This window comes from Notamacropus eugenii, chromosome 5, assembly GCF_028372415.1.
Source record: "Notamacropus eugenii isolate mMacEug1 chromosome 5, mMacEug1.pri_v2, whole genome shotgun sequence".
In the NCBI taxonomy this organism is placed as follows: Eukaryota; Metazoa; Chordata; class Mammalia; order Diprotodontia; family Macropodidae; genus Notamacropus; species Notamacropus eugenii.
Window position 1 is genome coordinate 191,924,879 of NC_092876.1, and position 16,579 is coordinate 191,941,457.

The following is a 16,579-nucleotide window of genomic DNA, read 5'->3' on the forward strand; positions in this document are numbered from 1 at the left end:
ACAAAAAAACCAACAACTTCCAAGTTAATTGATGTCAATCCTTTAGCATTTATTTAATATTTCACATCATTTTACCAACATAAAAAGGTATTGTTTTGGACAACTATGCTTAAAATAAGAAATAAACAAGACTGATAAGTCAATTATTGATGTTTTCACAGGATATTAAGTAAAAATTGCAGGAAAGCACACTAGAACTTGAAGAAAACCATAAATGATGGCAACCAGTATTAATATGGAAGTACAGTAGAGGAGAAGGGATAGGAAGAAAAAAATTAAAGGTACCATCAATGCCACTTGAAGACACAGACAAAACAATGAAAATTTGTTAGGAAAAACCAGAAACCACATGTCTCAGTGCAGCATTGGGTGCTACAAATACAGGAATACCATAAATAAACAACAGTGTAAAGAATAACTTGACTATTTTTTAGAGAATGATCAAAAGAATTCATAAGAAAATAGGAAAGGATTAATAGCAAAATGTTACTTTGGTAATGGTAACTTATCATCAATACTATAACTAATATCACTAAAAATTATTTAAATTTCAAAGGTAAAATCCAAATTTGGGTTCAAAAATAAATGCAAAAATACAAGATGGGGATTATAGTTAGATAGTATTTCAAGTGAAGAGGATCTGAGGCCTTTATTTGAACTTCATTATATGTTAACAGTGTCATATAGTAGACAGCCAAGGAATGCAATCTTAGGTTGCTTTAATAGAAATAGCATCTAAACTAAGGGAGGCTATAGTCATACTGTCCTCTCCTCAGACCCACATCTGCAGTATAACTGTCTTCAATTCTAAGCTATTCATTTTAGGAAGGACACTGAGAAGGTGAAACAGTTTTAGTAGAAGATAACCAGAGTGGTAAAGGGACTATAGATCACTGAAGGAACTGGGAATGCAGCTAGAAGAATACTTAGGGGTAGAACATGCATATCTTCAAGTATTAGAAGGACTATAACATAGCAGAGGGGAAAGATCCAGCAGGCAGAACTAGGAGCAATCATTGGTACCTAAATGGCTCTCTCTTTCGATCTTGCCCTATATTGCATCTTAAGTTTGTATCAAAGTATGATGACTTGAGCAGTTAATTGATGAGTTATAATAATTTTAATAGAAAAAAATAGACTGGAACGAGTACACTTTTTCTCTTTTATCCATTAGAGATATCCTTTCACTGGATTCAAGTAGTTATCTATTTTCACACAGAGATAGCTACCACAACTATAAACACAGTATCTTTAAAAGAACTGCCTTAAAAGTTCAAACCTATAAAATAACAACTAACATCAGAGTCTACATACCAAGTATTCCCTGTTAAGCATTATTGTTAAAATAGGTATAATTCTTATTTTCCTGCTGCTTAATCTGAAGCAGACAATATAAGGAAAGAAGCAAAAAAAAAAAAATGCGTGCAGAAACAATTATAAACAGCTAAAAGATTTACTTTTAGGGTACTATAGGGAGTATAAGAAGAGTACATAGCCTGTCACTCTCACCTTTAACAAGCTAACTACTTTGGTTGAGGTAGAAAACCTTATATATATAATATAAATGAAAAATTATTCAATAATACATGGCAGGGAATAAGGGTCAAATGAGTAGTAAAGTAACTAATAAAAGACAAAGAGATCACTGTAGGGTGGAACAAATGTCAAATTAATAAATTATTACATCACCATTACATGGAAGCAAAGAGGCAAGTGCCTTTGTATAGCAGAGATCACCCAGTTTAAATCAGGTTAATCTTTCAGGTTAAACAAAGACATGCTATTTCTACATAGTTTAATTGTTGGATAGCTCAGTGGAATTTGGAAATGTACTATGACTCCAGGAATGGAAAACAGTATTATTTTCATTCTGTAGATAACATCTTCCATTGTAAAGTAACACAAATAACACCCTAAATTTTATAGAAACTGTTCTCTTCTTTTTAGTTTGTATATAAACTAATAGAGGTTGAAAAAGGGATCATGCTTGCAGGTGAAATCTTGAATATTAGTGTTTAAAATTTATATTAAAGTAAGAAAAATTGTTTATCAGTCAACATATTCTTCTGTAAATATTATTTTACTGATCAGTCTTAGTAATCAAATAACTCAATTCCTACTAGAATGTCAAAAGTAGTAATGTCTACAGAATAGCACATATGTTTTTTATTAGTCTCCTAAACTTAAGATTTATATTTTATAATGTGTTGAAGTGATTTCAAACTAATACAACACAGCTTTCAGATATAGCCATCTGTACAGGTCTTATAATAGTAAAAAAATAATATTAAAAGTTTTAACTGTTAGGAAAAAAAGGTACCATAAGGAAAGCCTGAGGTTATGAGCTTTAAAAAAAAAAAAAAAGTTTGTATCATCCACATACATGCAGCATGTGATCCATGCCAAGAAAAAGGTGAGTAAAGTGAGTAAATAATATAGTCGATTCTGATTTGGGGCAATGAGCAATAAAGTCTGTATACAAGGCATGACCGCTATCTAGGCTACTCTACAGTAAGTAACAGTAAAAGTAAACAGTAAAAGAACAAAGCCATAAAAAAGAGATGTAACTAAATAATTTTACTTTAGGTAACAATATTCTGGCAGAGATAGCATTCTACTCATCCCTGCAAACCTAAGCATCCACTCTTCTTGCAAGGGAAATAGTCATACCAGACTATCATTGAACTCCTACCCTACAAATTAAGTGGTTGACTTCAAATAAGTCAACATGTCCTAACTAATTCAATTGAACTGAACCAAAAAAAAAAGGGTTTAAGAGGATGAATTCCCCTGACTCAAATGGACCTCCTTTACTAGAGAGGGAAAATAACATCAATAGAGCACGGGGCCTAGCTTAAAATGGGTGAAGTTGATCAATGGGCCTAATCAAGATGGTCATGGTTACTCCATTTTAAATACTTCACTTATCAGTATCAAATGAGAAGCCAGGCCAGCCAGAATACAAAGAGATTCTCAGGTGTTACTCATAAATTCCTCCTATAGCTAAACATGGTATTAATGTTACAAAATCTAAAAATGGAGAGCTGGGAGAGGCCTTAGAGATTTCAGAATGCAATCCCCTCCTTCTAATGTTAAGGAGACTGAGGTTTGAAAAGGATAAGACTTTCTTGAGGTCATGAAGTTAAAAAGCAGCATAGCTAGGATTTGAAATCAAGTCTCCCAAATTTAATGTTCTTTGTATTTCATAACAATTGCATAGTAAATCCCTTCATTATTATAACACATTATCTTGGAGGCTGTATTTTGAAGGTAGAGGGATGAAACGCTAAATAACATAACAGTAAGGCTGAGGGCCTTCTTCCAACCTTTTCCACATTCTTCAGAATCTCCAAATTCTAACAACCATGAAGGACTCTCATAAGTATGGCAAAAATATCTGACTACCTTGGGGAAGTATCACTTATCTACTTACTTTTCAATGCTTAGTTCAATGCTGATTTTGTTGTGTCATTTCAGTCATGTCTGACTCATGATCCCATTTGGGATTTTCTAAGCAAAGAGATTGGAGTGGTTTACCATTTTCCTGTCCAGCTTATTTTATAGATGAGGAACTGAGGCAAAGAGGGCTAAAGTGACTTGTCCAAGGACACACAGCTAGTAAGTGTATGAGGCCACATTTGAACTCAGGTCTTCCTGGCTCCAAGCCCAGCACTCAATCCATTGGGCCACCTACCTATCTGATTCTACATCAGTCTTAATTTTCCTGTTCCAAGGAAGGGAATGCTATTATCCAACGATTTCCAAATTTCTTCCTCACAAATAATTGACATATTGCTATACCAACTATTTTTAAATTGTCCTTTTTTCTCATTTACAAAAGATTTTTTATACAGTAATATGAATTCTATGGCATCAAAAGCAGTCTCAGAGTTATTTAAGAGTTGAAAAAATCTGATGTTTCCTCAAAGCAGCATATAATACTGAACAATGAGTCAGAACATGAGGTCCTTTCTGTGTTCTGCCACTATCAAGCTGTATGACTATAAACAAATCATTTATCTATTAGGGCCCTAGTTTTCCCCAAGTGTAATATGAGTGAGTTTAGACTAAGTCCTTTCAAGCTGAATATTCTGTGATTATGACTCTGTAATCTTCAACGACCAAATCAGTTCCTCATCACTGAAATATATCTGGAAATCGAACATTCACCACAAAACCTTTTCATAAAAGATAAGAAAGCTGATGGCTTAAGTTGTCATCATCACACTACCTGAATATGGAAGTCACATTACTATTCTCCATGAATCACTACTTTCCATTAACAGGCACTTACTTTGGATATGTTTATGCTCCTCAGGTTTTATTATTCTGTTATCTGTATGTATTTTTCTAGATGTTTAGATAATAGGGCTCATGGATGGCCAACGTTCTCTCTATGCCAATAGTACCAGCACACCAATCCACAAGAATATGGAAATGCCTTCTTAAGTGGTTTCTTCTACTCTGTGATATTCTAAAAGGAGGACAAGGTTCAAAACAGTGTAATACCTTAACCCCCCCACAGATGTTTATCTCCTAAGTCACATTATTTTAGAAAAAAGATGCATTGTGGGTATAAAAATTATCTGTTAGCATCTAGAACAATGTTTCCTAGACTTATGTGGCCATAGAAAATTATGGGGATTTGGAAATATATTGACAGAATCCATAATGGCTGGTCTGGGGAGTCAAAGAATAAGGAATATATTTGGGATAAAAAGCGTGTCAGAGAAATTTTAAAACAAAATTCAGAAAAGCCATTTTCATAATGAAAATATTGTTGCATGTAAATGTTGCTGATATATATATTTTTATACTTAGTATTGTAGAGGAGAAAATATGGTTAGCATAAAAATGTCTTCATAGAAGTTATACTCTTCTCTCATACTGTAGAGAACACTGGGGTTCCATGGAAGAGAGTTGGGAAACTGATCTAAGGCACTTCAATACAAGCTGAATGAGCATGTTTTTCTCTGCCTCTGATATTTCATAAAGCTTGACAATTCACTCACTTCTAGAAAACGTTTTTGCACACTTTAAGAAGAACTGGTCATCAGATACTGAGTCTTTCATCTGGAGTTTCCTATCTAGACAGGACTGGTCCTGATCTTAATACTTTTTGGTGATGCTTTATGAATAAAATGAAGTAAAAGAATTATGTCATACCATAAGTCTTCACATTTCAAATGTAACGTAAATAGTATAACTTGAACCCCTGAGGTTAAAAAGCAAATGAAAAAAGGTTTGGGATGAACTACCCATCAATCTGTTTATCACTGATTCACTGACAAAATATCATTAAAATCCTTATTTAAAGTTTGATGATCAGCATGGCTTCCAGTCTTGAAATATGTCTAGTAACCTCAGTTGGGATCACTTAAACTACACTGGCAAATTCAGTCCTGCCTTAGGCTTTGGGATCAATCCTGCTCACAGGCAGAGGAAAGAGAAGATTCTCTAAAGATACTGCAGGAAGTCAGGCTTTTTCGTTTTTTTTCTCCCAATTCTGTCCTATCTGACCATGTATGCCTAGCTTCTAACTACTAAAAGCTTTGCATTAATCTTGGTACTTGATATTCCCGAAGAACAAAGGTCTTGTCTTATTTTTTTTTGTCCCATTTCAGATCTGTCCAGGGACTGTTTCTTGAATCCCATTCCTCTATGGCTGGGTCTCAGATACAAGCACCTGACTTTCCAGATTATCAACTGCTAACCACCTGCTTACCTGGATACCCAACCACAACACAACCCCAAATAAGTCTAAGGGTTTCACTTTCAGCTATTTGAACTCCTAACTCTTTTTCTGGAGTAAATGCCCCAATTAAGCAAATCTCCTAGACTTAGCTAATCTCTTGAATGGATGCCCCCACAGTTATTGCCAGTATATGGCAATATATACAGTCAAAACTTTAATGAAGACTGAGGTTAGTGGATAATTGCTAGGAGGTGATGATTTTCTTAAAGCTGTGAGAAAAGAGAGTGATAGGTTGTATGTAAGCCTAGTTGTTCTTCAACCATACCAAAATAGATAGAATTATACTAAACAGACTAAAAATAAACACAGAGGGAAAAACCCCCAGAAAGAAAAGAAATCCTAAAAGGACACATGGGAGAAAAAATAGCAGACAGAATAAAGTAATGAGCAACAAAGAAAACTTTCTAGTAAAATGAATCAACACTATGAAATGGAGGAACCCTTGAATAAAACTCCAAAACAAGAGAATTCTTAAATAACTATAACTAGGAACCAAGAAAACAGAATAGGAAGGAAAAGATAAGAAGACAGAGTTAATGAAAAATTCAAAAGGAAAATTTAGGGCCTGGAATGAAAGTAGGAAAACCTTAGCAAAACAGGGGACACCCAGAAAAAAAATGGAAGAAATGAAACTCAAAAATTCAACGCTATGATGAGAAAAATCAACAAAAAAATCCAATGATGAAAATGAAAGAACACTTCAGGTATCTATTATCTGAAATGACTGATATAGAAAATAGAGCTCAAAATGTTAAAGTAAAAATCATTAGTCTTCCAAAAGAACATTATGAAAAAAATATGAAATAGAGGAAAATTACTGGAATGCACAGGCCACTAACAGAAAGAAATCCAAATATGTGACTGTCAAGCAACAAAGCTCCCACATCGAAAATAAAACATTGAGTAGTCAAGAAGAGAGACAAATCTTGTTTTAAGAAAATTCTGTCTTAACTACACAGGATTATGCATCAGTAATAAGACAAGGAAGGATAAAAACAAATACAAAGAAAAGTAAGGGAAAAATATTTGCACCCATGAATGACATTCTAAAAAGCTAACTATATTCCTAGATTTGGGCAGCCTTTTAAATGTAAATGCTACAGACAAAAGAAATTTAAACATCTGTATAACTCCAAAAGGAGGAATAAAGTGAGGTATAGTTTTCTTATACTTTGTACACCTTATTGGCTTCCTTGCTGTTCTTCAAACAAGAAACCCCCCCATCTCCTGGCATTTTCACTAAGCTGTCTCTCATGCTTGGAATGCTCTCATCCCTCCATCTCTGTCTCCTGGATTCTCTGCCTTCCTTCAAGTTCCAACTAAAATCCTACCTTCTACAGATGTCTTTCCAATTTAATTCTAGTTCCTTACCTCTGCTGATTATTTTCAATTTATCCTCCATCTAGCTCTTTTGTACGTAGTTGTTTTCATGGTATCTCTCCCATTAGACTCTAAACTCCTTGAGGGCAGGAACTGTCTTTTGCTGTTCTTCATATTGTTAGCACAGAGCCTGGCACATAGTAATCAATCAATTAATAAACCTTTATTATGTACCTGTGCTAAATGCTGGGGATACAAAGAGAGGTAAAAGGCAGTTCCTATGCTCACTAAACATACATGGCTCCTAAATCTAAGACAGAGTAGGAACATATAAATGTTTATAGATTGACTGACTATATTAGGGTAACTCAGGACACTGTCTCTCTCTAAAGTTTAGGTCTTCTTTTCTCACAATATACTAAATTATGCTGCCAATAACAGCAACCAATCTAGACACTTAGGGTGAACTCCCTTAGACAGCTCCCAATTCTTCTAGTTTATTTATCACTCAAGCTCTTAATTTGCCTTTTAGGTAGACTGCACTCAGGTAGTAAGTAGGGATGCCTCCATCAGACCTACATGTATTTCTTTCCCCTGTGATCTAAATTACGCCCATACATTCTATACTCCTTATTTTAAAGACATATGGCTTTTTATTAAAACTGATAAACAACTTTGATCAGTAGATAATTTTATCTTCAATTGCTGTTAGATTTCCTTCTCTTTTGGTCCTTATCCCCATAGAAAGATTCTATGGTTTTTTCACTTTTCGTCTGCTTTTTCCGATTCATGATGTTGGCTGAGTGTTGTAGCTTTTGGTTCTTTCAGTCAGAAGGTACAGATCTTTAAGTTGAGCTGATGTGTGTCTAGGCTAAAAGCAGGCTTTTGTTTTTTGTTTCCCCGATCAACCCTGGAGTTAGCTTGTTAGGTGTGTGGGAGGGGTGGTCTGGTCTCAGGATATCTCCTCAGCTGACTTGAGGCAAAGGCAAGGTCAGGGGATGGTGATCCCAGCTTCCCTATTGTCTTCCCTTTTCCCCTGGAGGGCTGGGGCACGCCTAGAAGCTAACGCGTGTTCCCGCCCCTCCTGGGGCTCATCTCCCGGCTCTGAGGCTTGCCTGGGTCTCAGTGCGAATTTTCTCTGCCCTGGGTCGTCTGTCCCTCCAGATCGCCTCCGCCACAGTAGGAAGAATCCCCCCTTGCCATTTTTCCAGCCTCTGGTGTTATGAGACCACCCGCCCCCTTCTGCTGTTCCCGCTGATCCAGGATTAATCTGGGGAAGAATTTTATGGTTCCCTCACGGTCATCAGGGGGGAGGAGAGAGCACTTACTGATCACTCTGCCATCCCAGTTCCTGGAAGTTCAAGTAGTGACCCACCGAAGTCCATCTTCAGGCTGAAGATTTCAAGGGCTGCTGCGCTGATGTCTGGCACTCAGCGGCTCTCACCGGCTCGGCCTGGCTTATCTCCTGCTCCGCTGGTCTCGCCCGCCACTCTCGGGCTCCTCTGGTCCCCTCCGCCCTGCCGCGCTGACCGCGCTGCGCTGTGCGCCGGGGTCTTACCCCCGCGGAACAGATCCCTCCCATGGACCCTCCTGTCCAGCCTGGGCTCCGAATCTGTCAAAGTCCGTCACCCACTGGATTCTACACCTCCAAAGTCTGGTCACACTCTCCCCCCAGAGATATCCAGAGGAGTTTTTCCAGGAGCTTAGGTGAGTCGTTGCTTTCACTCCGCCATCTTGGCTCCTCCCTGATTTCCTTCTCTTTTTTCTTCCCTTCTTGTTTTACTTCCTTCTGCTGTACTCTTAACACCCACCTCCCCTTTTGAAGTCCTCTATTACCTTTAATAGGCCTAATCACTTTTATTCTTTGCTTCTCTAATTTCAGAATTCCAGATGTCTTCTTCCTATAGGACACTCTACTATTTCTTATAATGTGTTTTTTTCAACATTGTGTCACTTCTTTAAAATGTACAGAGTTGAGCACAGTCACCTAGGTTTGGAAATATATGTGATAATGGAAAAATCTGATTCAAGATTAAACTTTCTGAAGGTCATTATCATAATCATTTCCCCCCTTTCTTTCTCTTTATGGTATTGGTAGTGTGTGAATTTTAAAGTAATTTATTAGCTAAAACACCTAAATGAACTGTTTCCAATTAGTGTTTTCAGTGTTATGCACAAATAAGGCTAAGGGAGAACTTTGGACTCAATAGTTACATATTAAAAAGTCAATCAACAGATATGGTTCTTAATTCATGTTTTGATGTAATAATCTGCAGTTTCTTGAATTTACCTAACCAAAATAATTTCTACTGTTCTAAATGATAAGAGTGTCCAAAAGGGGAAAAAAAATCAAGTTAATTTTAACAAACCTAAGACTAACCAGGCTCCACAGTCTTGTTACTGCACTTTTCTACCAACTGCATTCTGTCTTGGCCAATGCTACTAATTCATTTCACAAATTCATTCAGCAACCTAAGTTAAAATTCTGTGAAGTCAAGCAAAACTTTATGAAAAGACCCTTCCCAGTTTGATCATATCTACAACTGTCCTTTTCATACACCATGGGGACTGCTCTCCCTTTTCTGTATTGCTAAGCTTTGCAGGGGCTTAAGGTATACAATAGATATGGGGTGAGAAAGTGAGGATGACACTAGGATGTGAATGTGGGTGATGGGGAGAATGGTGGTATCCTTGACAATAATAGGGAAAAGTCAGAATGAGGGAAGAATTTGAGGGAAAAGATAATGAGTTTAGTTTAGGATATTTTGAGTTAAAGATGTCTATAGGACATCCAGTTCAAGATGTCCAATGGGAATTTGGAGATGTGAAAGTGGATTTGTTTTGACCCAACAACAGCAATAATAATAATACTCTTTCTTTTCTCCATCTCAAACATCTAACACAAAGCATGGCTCGGAGTAGGGACTTGAATAAATGACACTGATTGATTAATTTTCCAAAGTACCCAACTGTACGAAGCCCAAAACGTGTATATAAACATAATCAGCAAGGCTGAGAAGGGAAAGGTTAAAAAATAGCACCATTCTCATTTTTATGTAACTGAGTGAACTACGACTCTGAAAAGCTATAGTGGTTTGCTGCCAGTAACTAAGTGAAGCCATGAATGCCTCTATTCCAGGCTCTCACAGACTAAGAAGCAATTATCTGTGTAAGTTTTTACTTACTCAATCTGTCTCACTAACTTAAAGCATTCCTAGTTATAAAACAAAAACTGATGGCACAGAATTTAATCACTTTCTCCGCCAACACAATCATGTATTTGCACCTTGTAGCTGAAATTCAAGTCACAGCCTCTGACATACCCTATTTAATTTTCTAAAGAAAGGAAGCTGTACTTTTTCAGTCTACTTTTTTTCCAGGGTAAACATATGCAATGGATAGTAACAAGAACAACTTGCTTATTCTTACAAAACACACACACACAAAAATAGCAAAGTGGAGAGTCTTTTCCATTGAGAGAAAGGTTGCATGAAAAATGTGAAAGGAAAAAATAGTGAAAGGAAACAAATACTTCGGTCAACTTTTCATTAAGTAAAATCAATGCAATATCTACTTAGGATCACTGAACGTTAATTTGCAAAGTTTCAGCTAAATGTAAATGTGATAACTATTAATTTTCCTTTCAGAATTTCAGCTGTACAATCCAACTGTGTTGAAAATTTGGCATTAAATTCTTAGAAACCAAGCACTTTACTCTGAAGATCACTCTATTAAAGTCATTAGATACTTATTATATAAAAAGGTTGTCGATGTTTTAAGACATTGCCTGGTAGAAATCCCAGGTATGGTAATACTCCAAATCTTCCTAAAGCCAAAAATTCAAACGACAGACCTTCCCAAGGAACATGGTGAAATTAAGGTAAGACTTGTTGGGATGTAGTCAAATACAAATAAGAAAACACTGCAAGGGCATGAAGCACAGGATTCCAAGGGAATGGAGCCTGAACTGGAAGTCAGTAGCCCTGCTGTTTAATCTGACTTCTACACTGGCATTTGGTGAATGCAAATGAATTAAATCAAAGCCCTTGTCCACATAGGGAAAACCAACTGGACTGCAGTGTGACAAAATCAGTCAGTAGTTTGTCTTGGCCAGTGATTCAAGCAAATCATCAACAAAACTAAATAACTAATTTTGCCAAGCCACAGCGGGTTTGTTTGGCTGAGCAGAGCATCGCCTCAGTGTCTCCATGTGTAAAATGAACATAACACTACTTGCCACATACCTATTTCCCAAGGATGTTTTATAAATTAGTAAACTAAGTGTTTTGAGATCCTTAGATGAAAGGAACCTTAGAAGTACCAAAGTATAATGGGACTACCCAACAAATGACTCAATGAAGCAATCATAACTGAGAATTAAATCAGATTTTGGTAGTATATGTTTTTAAAAATTAGAAAATATTTTAATACATGTGATAAAATATCTAATAATCTTCACATCTGCACCTAATACAGGCTGCTAGTAAGCACCCACACACCATAGGGAAGCATTAAAAACTGCAGTATGATAAATATACTAAACTTACACAAACATGCCCAAACTTATTTGGTTCTAGTCATAACACAAGTTTTATCTCCAATTTCTATTCATAATCTCTCAGACAGACTGACAGAAGAAAATTCATAACAAGCCTGTAAGTAACCTTGAAGTAATTTAAACTTAATAAGCAATAGAAGCCTTAGGCCTAATTTCACAAACCCAAGGCAGAAAACCAAATCTTTGGCAAGAAGAAAAACAGAAAAGTTCAGCAATAAAAGCACGAGAAAGAACTTCTTATATTTCACAACTCAAGAGCAGAAAATCAGATCCAAATTCATTACTAAAAACATAAAAATTTTCTTAAGTCAAAATTTCACTATTCTAAAATAGCTGTCAAAATGTAAATGGTTTTATTTTGTGAAATAAATGTCTTCAGAAGCATAGTATATATCCTTTCAGGCCTATTTCCTATAGTATTCAGGATTGTAAACTTAAGGAACAATATTTGAAAAGTCAACACTGTACTGGTAATCTAATACATTTTTCACACCTCTTTAAGCCAGTTGTAATGTTAACATTGGAACATTTGCAATACGGAGGTATATTCGTGTTACTCTTCTTTTTGTAAGTACTAACAGACTAATTAAGTTCCTTCATCCAAGCCAAGGTTTCTTAGCCAAAGGCTGTGAACTTGCTTTTTTAAATATCTGATAACTTCATTATTAATATAACTGGTTCCCTCTATAATCCTATGTATTTTAATTTAGGTATTTAAAAACATGTATCGCTCTACGAGCCCTTACCCCGCCCCCCCGACACGTGCTCCTGGGCCGGCTGGTTGCGGGGAGAAGATGGCGCTGGCGGCGGTGGCCGCGGCGGGTCGCGAGGACGGTTTCTGATAAGTGGACCAAAGCACGAGTTCCTCTGCTAAAATCAACTCAAGAGAGCTCTTTTTTCTGCACTAAAAACCAGATGGTCTAATTGGCACCATGAAGGTCTTCTGTGGGCGAGCGAACCCAACAACAGGCTCCGTGGAGTGGCTGGAGGAGGATGAGCACTACGATTATCACCAGGAGATTGCAAGATCATCCTATGCAGACATGCTGCATGATAAAGACAGAAATGTGAAATATTATCAGGGCATCCGGGCTGCTGTGAAGAGGGTGAAAGAAAGAGGACAGCCAGCGATAGTCCTGGACATTGGAACTGGTACCGGACTTCTGTCAATGATGGCAGTTAGTGCTGGGGCTGATTTCTGCTATGCCATTGAGGTTTTCAAACCTATGGCTGATGCTGCTGTGAAGATTGTGGAGAAAAATGGCTTCAGTGAGAAGATTAAGATCATTAATAAACATTCTACCGAAGTCGTTGTGGGGCCAGGTGGTGACATGCAGTGCTATGCAAACATCCTGGTCACTGAGCTGTTTGATACAGAGCTGATAGGGGAAGGTGCCTTGCCCTCCTATGAGCATGCTCACAAGAATCTTGTCGAGGAAAACTGTGAGGCAGTGCCTCACAGGGCAACTGTATATGCCCAGCTGGTGGAATCTAGAAGAATGTGGTCCTGGAATAAGTTGTTTCCTATTCATATCCAGACAGACAATGCTGAGAAAATTATTGTTGCTCCCTCAGAAATGGAGAATTGCCCTGGGGCTCCATCGGTCTATGATATTCAGCTGAACCAGATGCCATGGGGTGACTTCACTGTCCTCAGTAATGTACTGACAATGTTTAGTGTGGACTTCAGCAAGCAAGTGAACAGCTCACCCACCTATCACACAGTGCAGTTGGAGCCTCTAGTGTCTGGCAGAGCACAGGTGGTCCTGTCATGGTGGGATATTGATATGGATCCTGATGGGAAAATAAAGTGCAGTATGGCACCTTACTGGGTGCATTCAGACCCTAAAAATATCCAGTGGCGAGATCATTGGATGCAGTGTGTCTATTTTCTGCCAAACGAGGAGCCAGTGGTCCAGGGTGAATCCCTCTATCTGACTGCTCACCGTGATGATTACTGTGTGTGGTACAACCTTCATAAAACCAGGATTGCAAGAAGCAAGAGTAACTTCCACGAAGAGCGTCCAGTCTGTGAATGTCAGGCCCATTTGCTCTGGAACCGGCCACGATTTGGAGAACTCAATGACCCAGACAGAAGAGAACACTACACCCAAGCACTGAAGAAGGTATTGAAGGCAGACAGTGTTTGTCTCTGCATTAGTGATGGCAGCCTGCTTCCAATACTGGCTCACTGTGTGGGAGCAGAGCAGGTATTCACAGTAGAGAACTCAGCAGTGTCACATCGACTGATGAGAAAAATTTTTAAGGCTAATCACCTAGAAGATAAAATTAGCATAATAGAGAAGCGACCTGAACTCCTCACCTCTGCAGATTTGGGTGGTAGAAAGATCTCTATTCTTCTTGGGGAACCTTTCTTCACAACAAGTCTGTTGCCATGGCACAACCTGTACTTCTGGTATGCAAGGACAGCTGTGACTGAACACCTTGCTAACAACATCACAGTATTGCCACAAGCTGCCTCCTTGCACATGGTGGTGGTGGAGTTCAAGGACCTGTGGCGGATCCGAAGCCCATGTGGCAGCTGTGAAGGCTTTGATGTTCACATTATGGATGATATGATTAAGCACTCACTGGACTTTAGGGAAGCCCGGGAAGCGGAGCCTCACCCTCTCTGGGAGTACTCAAGCAGATGCTTGTCAGAACCCCAGCGGGTCCTGGCCTTTGACTTCTGCAAGCCTGTTCCCCAGCAGCCCCTTAGTGCCAAAGGCTCCATCACCCTGCAAAGGTGAACACATCCTTAGACGGACAGTTGCTCAGGTCCCCAGAGGAAGCTGAGGAAGACTATTCCACAGGGCATCCCAAGAGACAGAGAAGATTCCTGATGATTCCACACCTGCTCCATCTCCTTCTAAAAGGCTTACCTTCAGCATTTCCTCCCTCAGTGATCATTGAGGATGTGGCTTTCAGTGCACCTTCATAAAGAAAGACAGTCCGTAGCCTGGGCACAGAGCCCAACAGTGTAGAACAAGCCAGATTCAGACACTCATCCTTCTGAGTGCCTCTTTTGCATGAGTTTTATTATAGACTGCAGTTCCTCAGTCATAGAAGAATCACATTCTGAAAGGGTTTTTCTTTTTACTTTCTCCACTTATATCTGCGCTGTCCCTGAGAGGAGGCCACTAGTTTGTGTGAATTTAGTGCAGGAAGAGCCCATTTTGTGTTTGACCCATAATTTCTGTTAGAGATTCAGGAACTCTCCTCTCCAATAATAACCTTTTCTTACAGCTGCAAAAAAAAAAAAAAAAAAAAAAAAAAAAATAAAAACATGTATCCAAAAAGGGGCCAAAGGCTTTATTTATAGTAAAGGAATCCATGACACACAAAAAGATTAAGAACTCATGTGAGCCAAGGTTGAATTATTTCTCAACTCACTGAATCTTATGCTGAAATGTTCAAGAATAAAGAGCTCTTTCTCATGACATAGTTTAGATTGTGGCTTTATAGTCATGACATGATCTAAGATTCACTATTTTTCAAACAAGCTACATGTTCAATCAGTTAATAATAATTACATTCAAAACACTGTCGGGCATTGTAGGAAAGATATTAAAAAATAGGATCACAGAACTAAGTTCTCATCCAATTTGTAAAAGGTCAATTAATCTAAACTCCTACCCAATGCAGGAATATGTTCTTTAATGTCCCTGACAGATGATACAATTTCTGACTGAAAACTTCCAATCTGCACTAAAGGCTCATTCCACTGTGGAATAATCCTAATTGCTTATAAATTTTTTCTTTTGGTGAAATGAAATCTGATTATATTTCCATTCTTTGGACCTTCTTCCACATAACAGCCTTTAAATATTTCAAGAGAGCTATCATATCTTAATCTCTTTCCAGTCAAAATGAATTCAGATTCTTTTTACTATTCCTATACTATAACATTCCCAAGTCATTAATCATCTTGGCATCTCTCTTCTACATAGTCTCTAACTTACTGATATTTTACTCCAAAGGATCTGTAATTTTAATGGTGTGGTCACTACATTCTCCAACACAGATTACAACTTCTCTAGAAGTTACTCGATGGTCTTCAAGAGTTTGTGGGAACAAATTATTTATCACTCTATAGCTAATTCATTAATGAACTTAATGAACTCTTTGAACTTAGGCTAGTCCCCAAACAACAGACACAGAGTCTACCAACAGGTTAGTACTTAAAGCCCTTCTGGCCTGGTAGGATCTTCCAGATAGTATACTTTATGAGTGTAGCCTTTGTGAAATAAAGGTAACTTGAACAACAAAATGAGGTACAATGAAGGCATTAGTGGAATTTAATAATACTTATCTTAAACCACAGGATTGAACAGAATATTCAAAGATATAGTTGGAGTAGTGCAAACTACATTGGGACTATTATTTTCCATATCTGGATATCACCTTTCTATGAACATAGTCTAAGAATGAGTTAACCTTTTTAATATAGCTTAATATAGCTCTTCAGACTAATTGGCTAATTTTAATTATGCTTGTTGTTTACTAAAGTCTTCAGATTTGCTTTTCACATTAAGTGTTATAAAGCTGCTGACTTATACCCATGCGGTTGATTTTTCTTTTTATTTAAATGTAAGATTTTGCATAAAAGAAAATGGTGTAAAATTTAATCTTATAGTTTCAAACCTGTCAATATGACTGAATTCAGATTCTGTCATTTACAGTATTAGTTGCTGTTCCTAGTTTTGTGTTACATGTTAAACTAATAAGCATACTTTTTTGCATTGCCACACAAATCATTGAAAAAAAAAATGATGAACAGAACAAGGCCAAGTGCTCTGTGGTGTTCCATTAAATATCACCATGTAGGCTAACGCTAATCCATGAAACAACATTCTTTTACATGGCTGTTCACTCAGCTGTGAATCTATCTAATACAAATATCTGGTCCAAATTTTATCATCCAACAAGGACAGCACAGGAAATTT

At 37.5% G+C, this 16,579-nt stretch overlaps 2 protein-coding genes across 2 annotated transcripts in view; one reads left to right on the top strand and one right to left on the bottom strand.

Annotated features, from left to right (window-relative positions):
- Positions 1 to 16,579, bottom strand: part of MIPEP (mitochondrial intermediate peptidase) — a 196,320-nt gene that overhangs the window by 94,562 nt on the left and 85,179 nt on the right. The window lies entirely within an intron of this gene.
- On the top strand, positions 12,370 to 14,878 carry LOC140505598 (protein arginine N-methyltransferase 7-like). Its single transcript, XM_072611733.1, has 2 exons — positions 12,370 to 12,467; positions 12,549 to 14,878. Exons 1-2 carry the CDS (start codon positions 12,428 to 12,430, stop codon positions 14,381 to 14,383), a joined length of 1,875 nt encoding a protein of 624 aa, XP_072467834.1. The 5' UTR covers positions 12,370 to 12,427; the 3' UTR covers positions 14,384 to 14,878.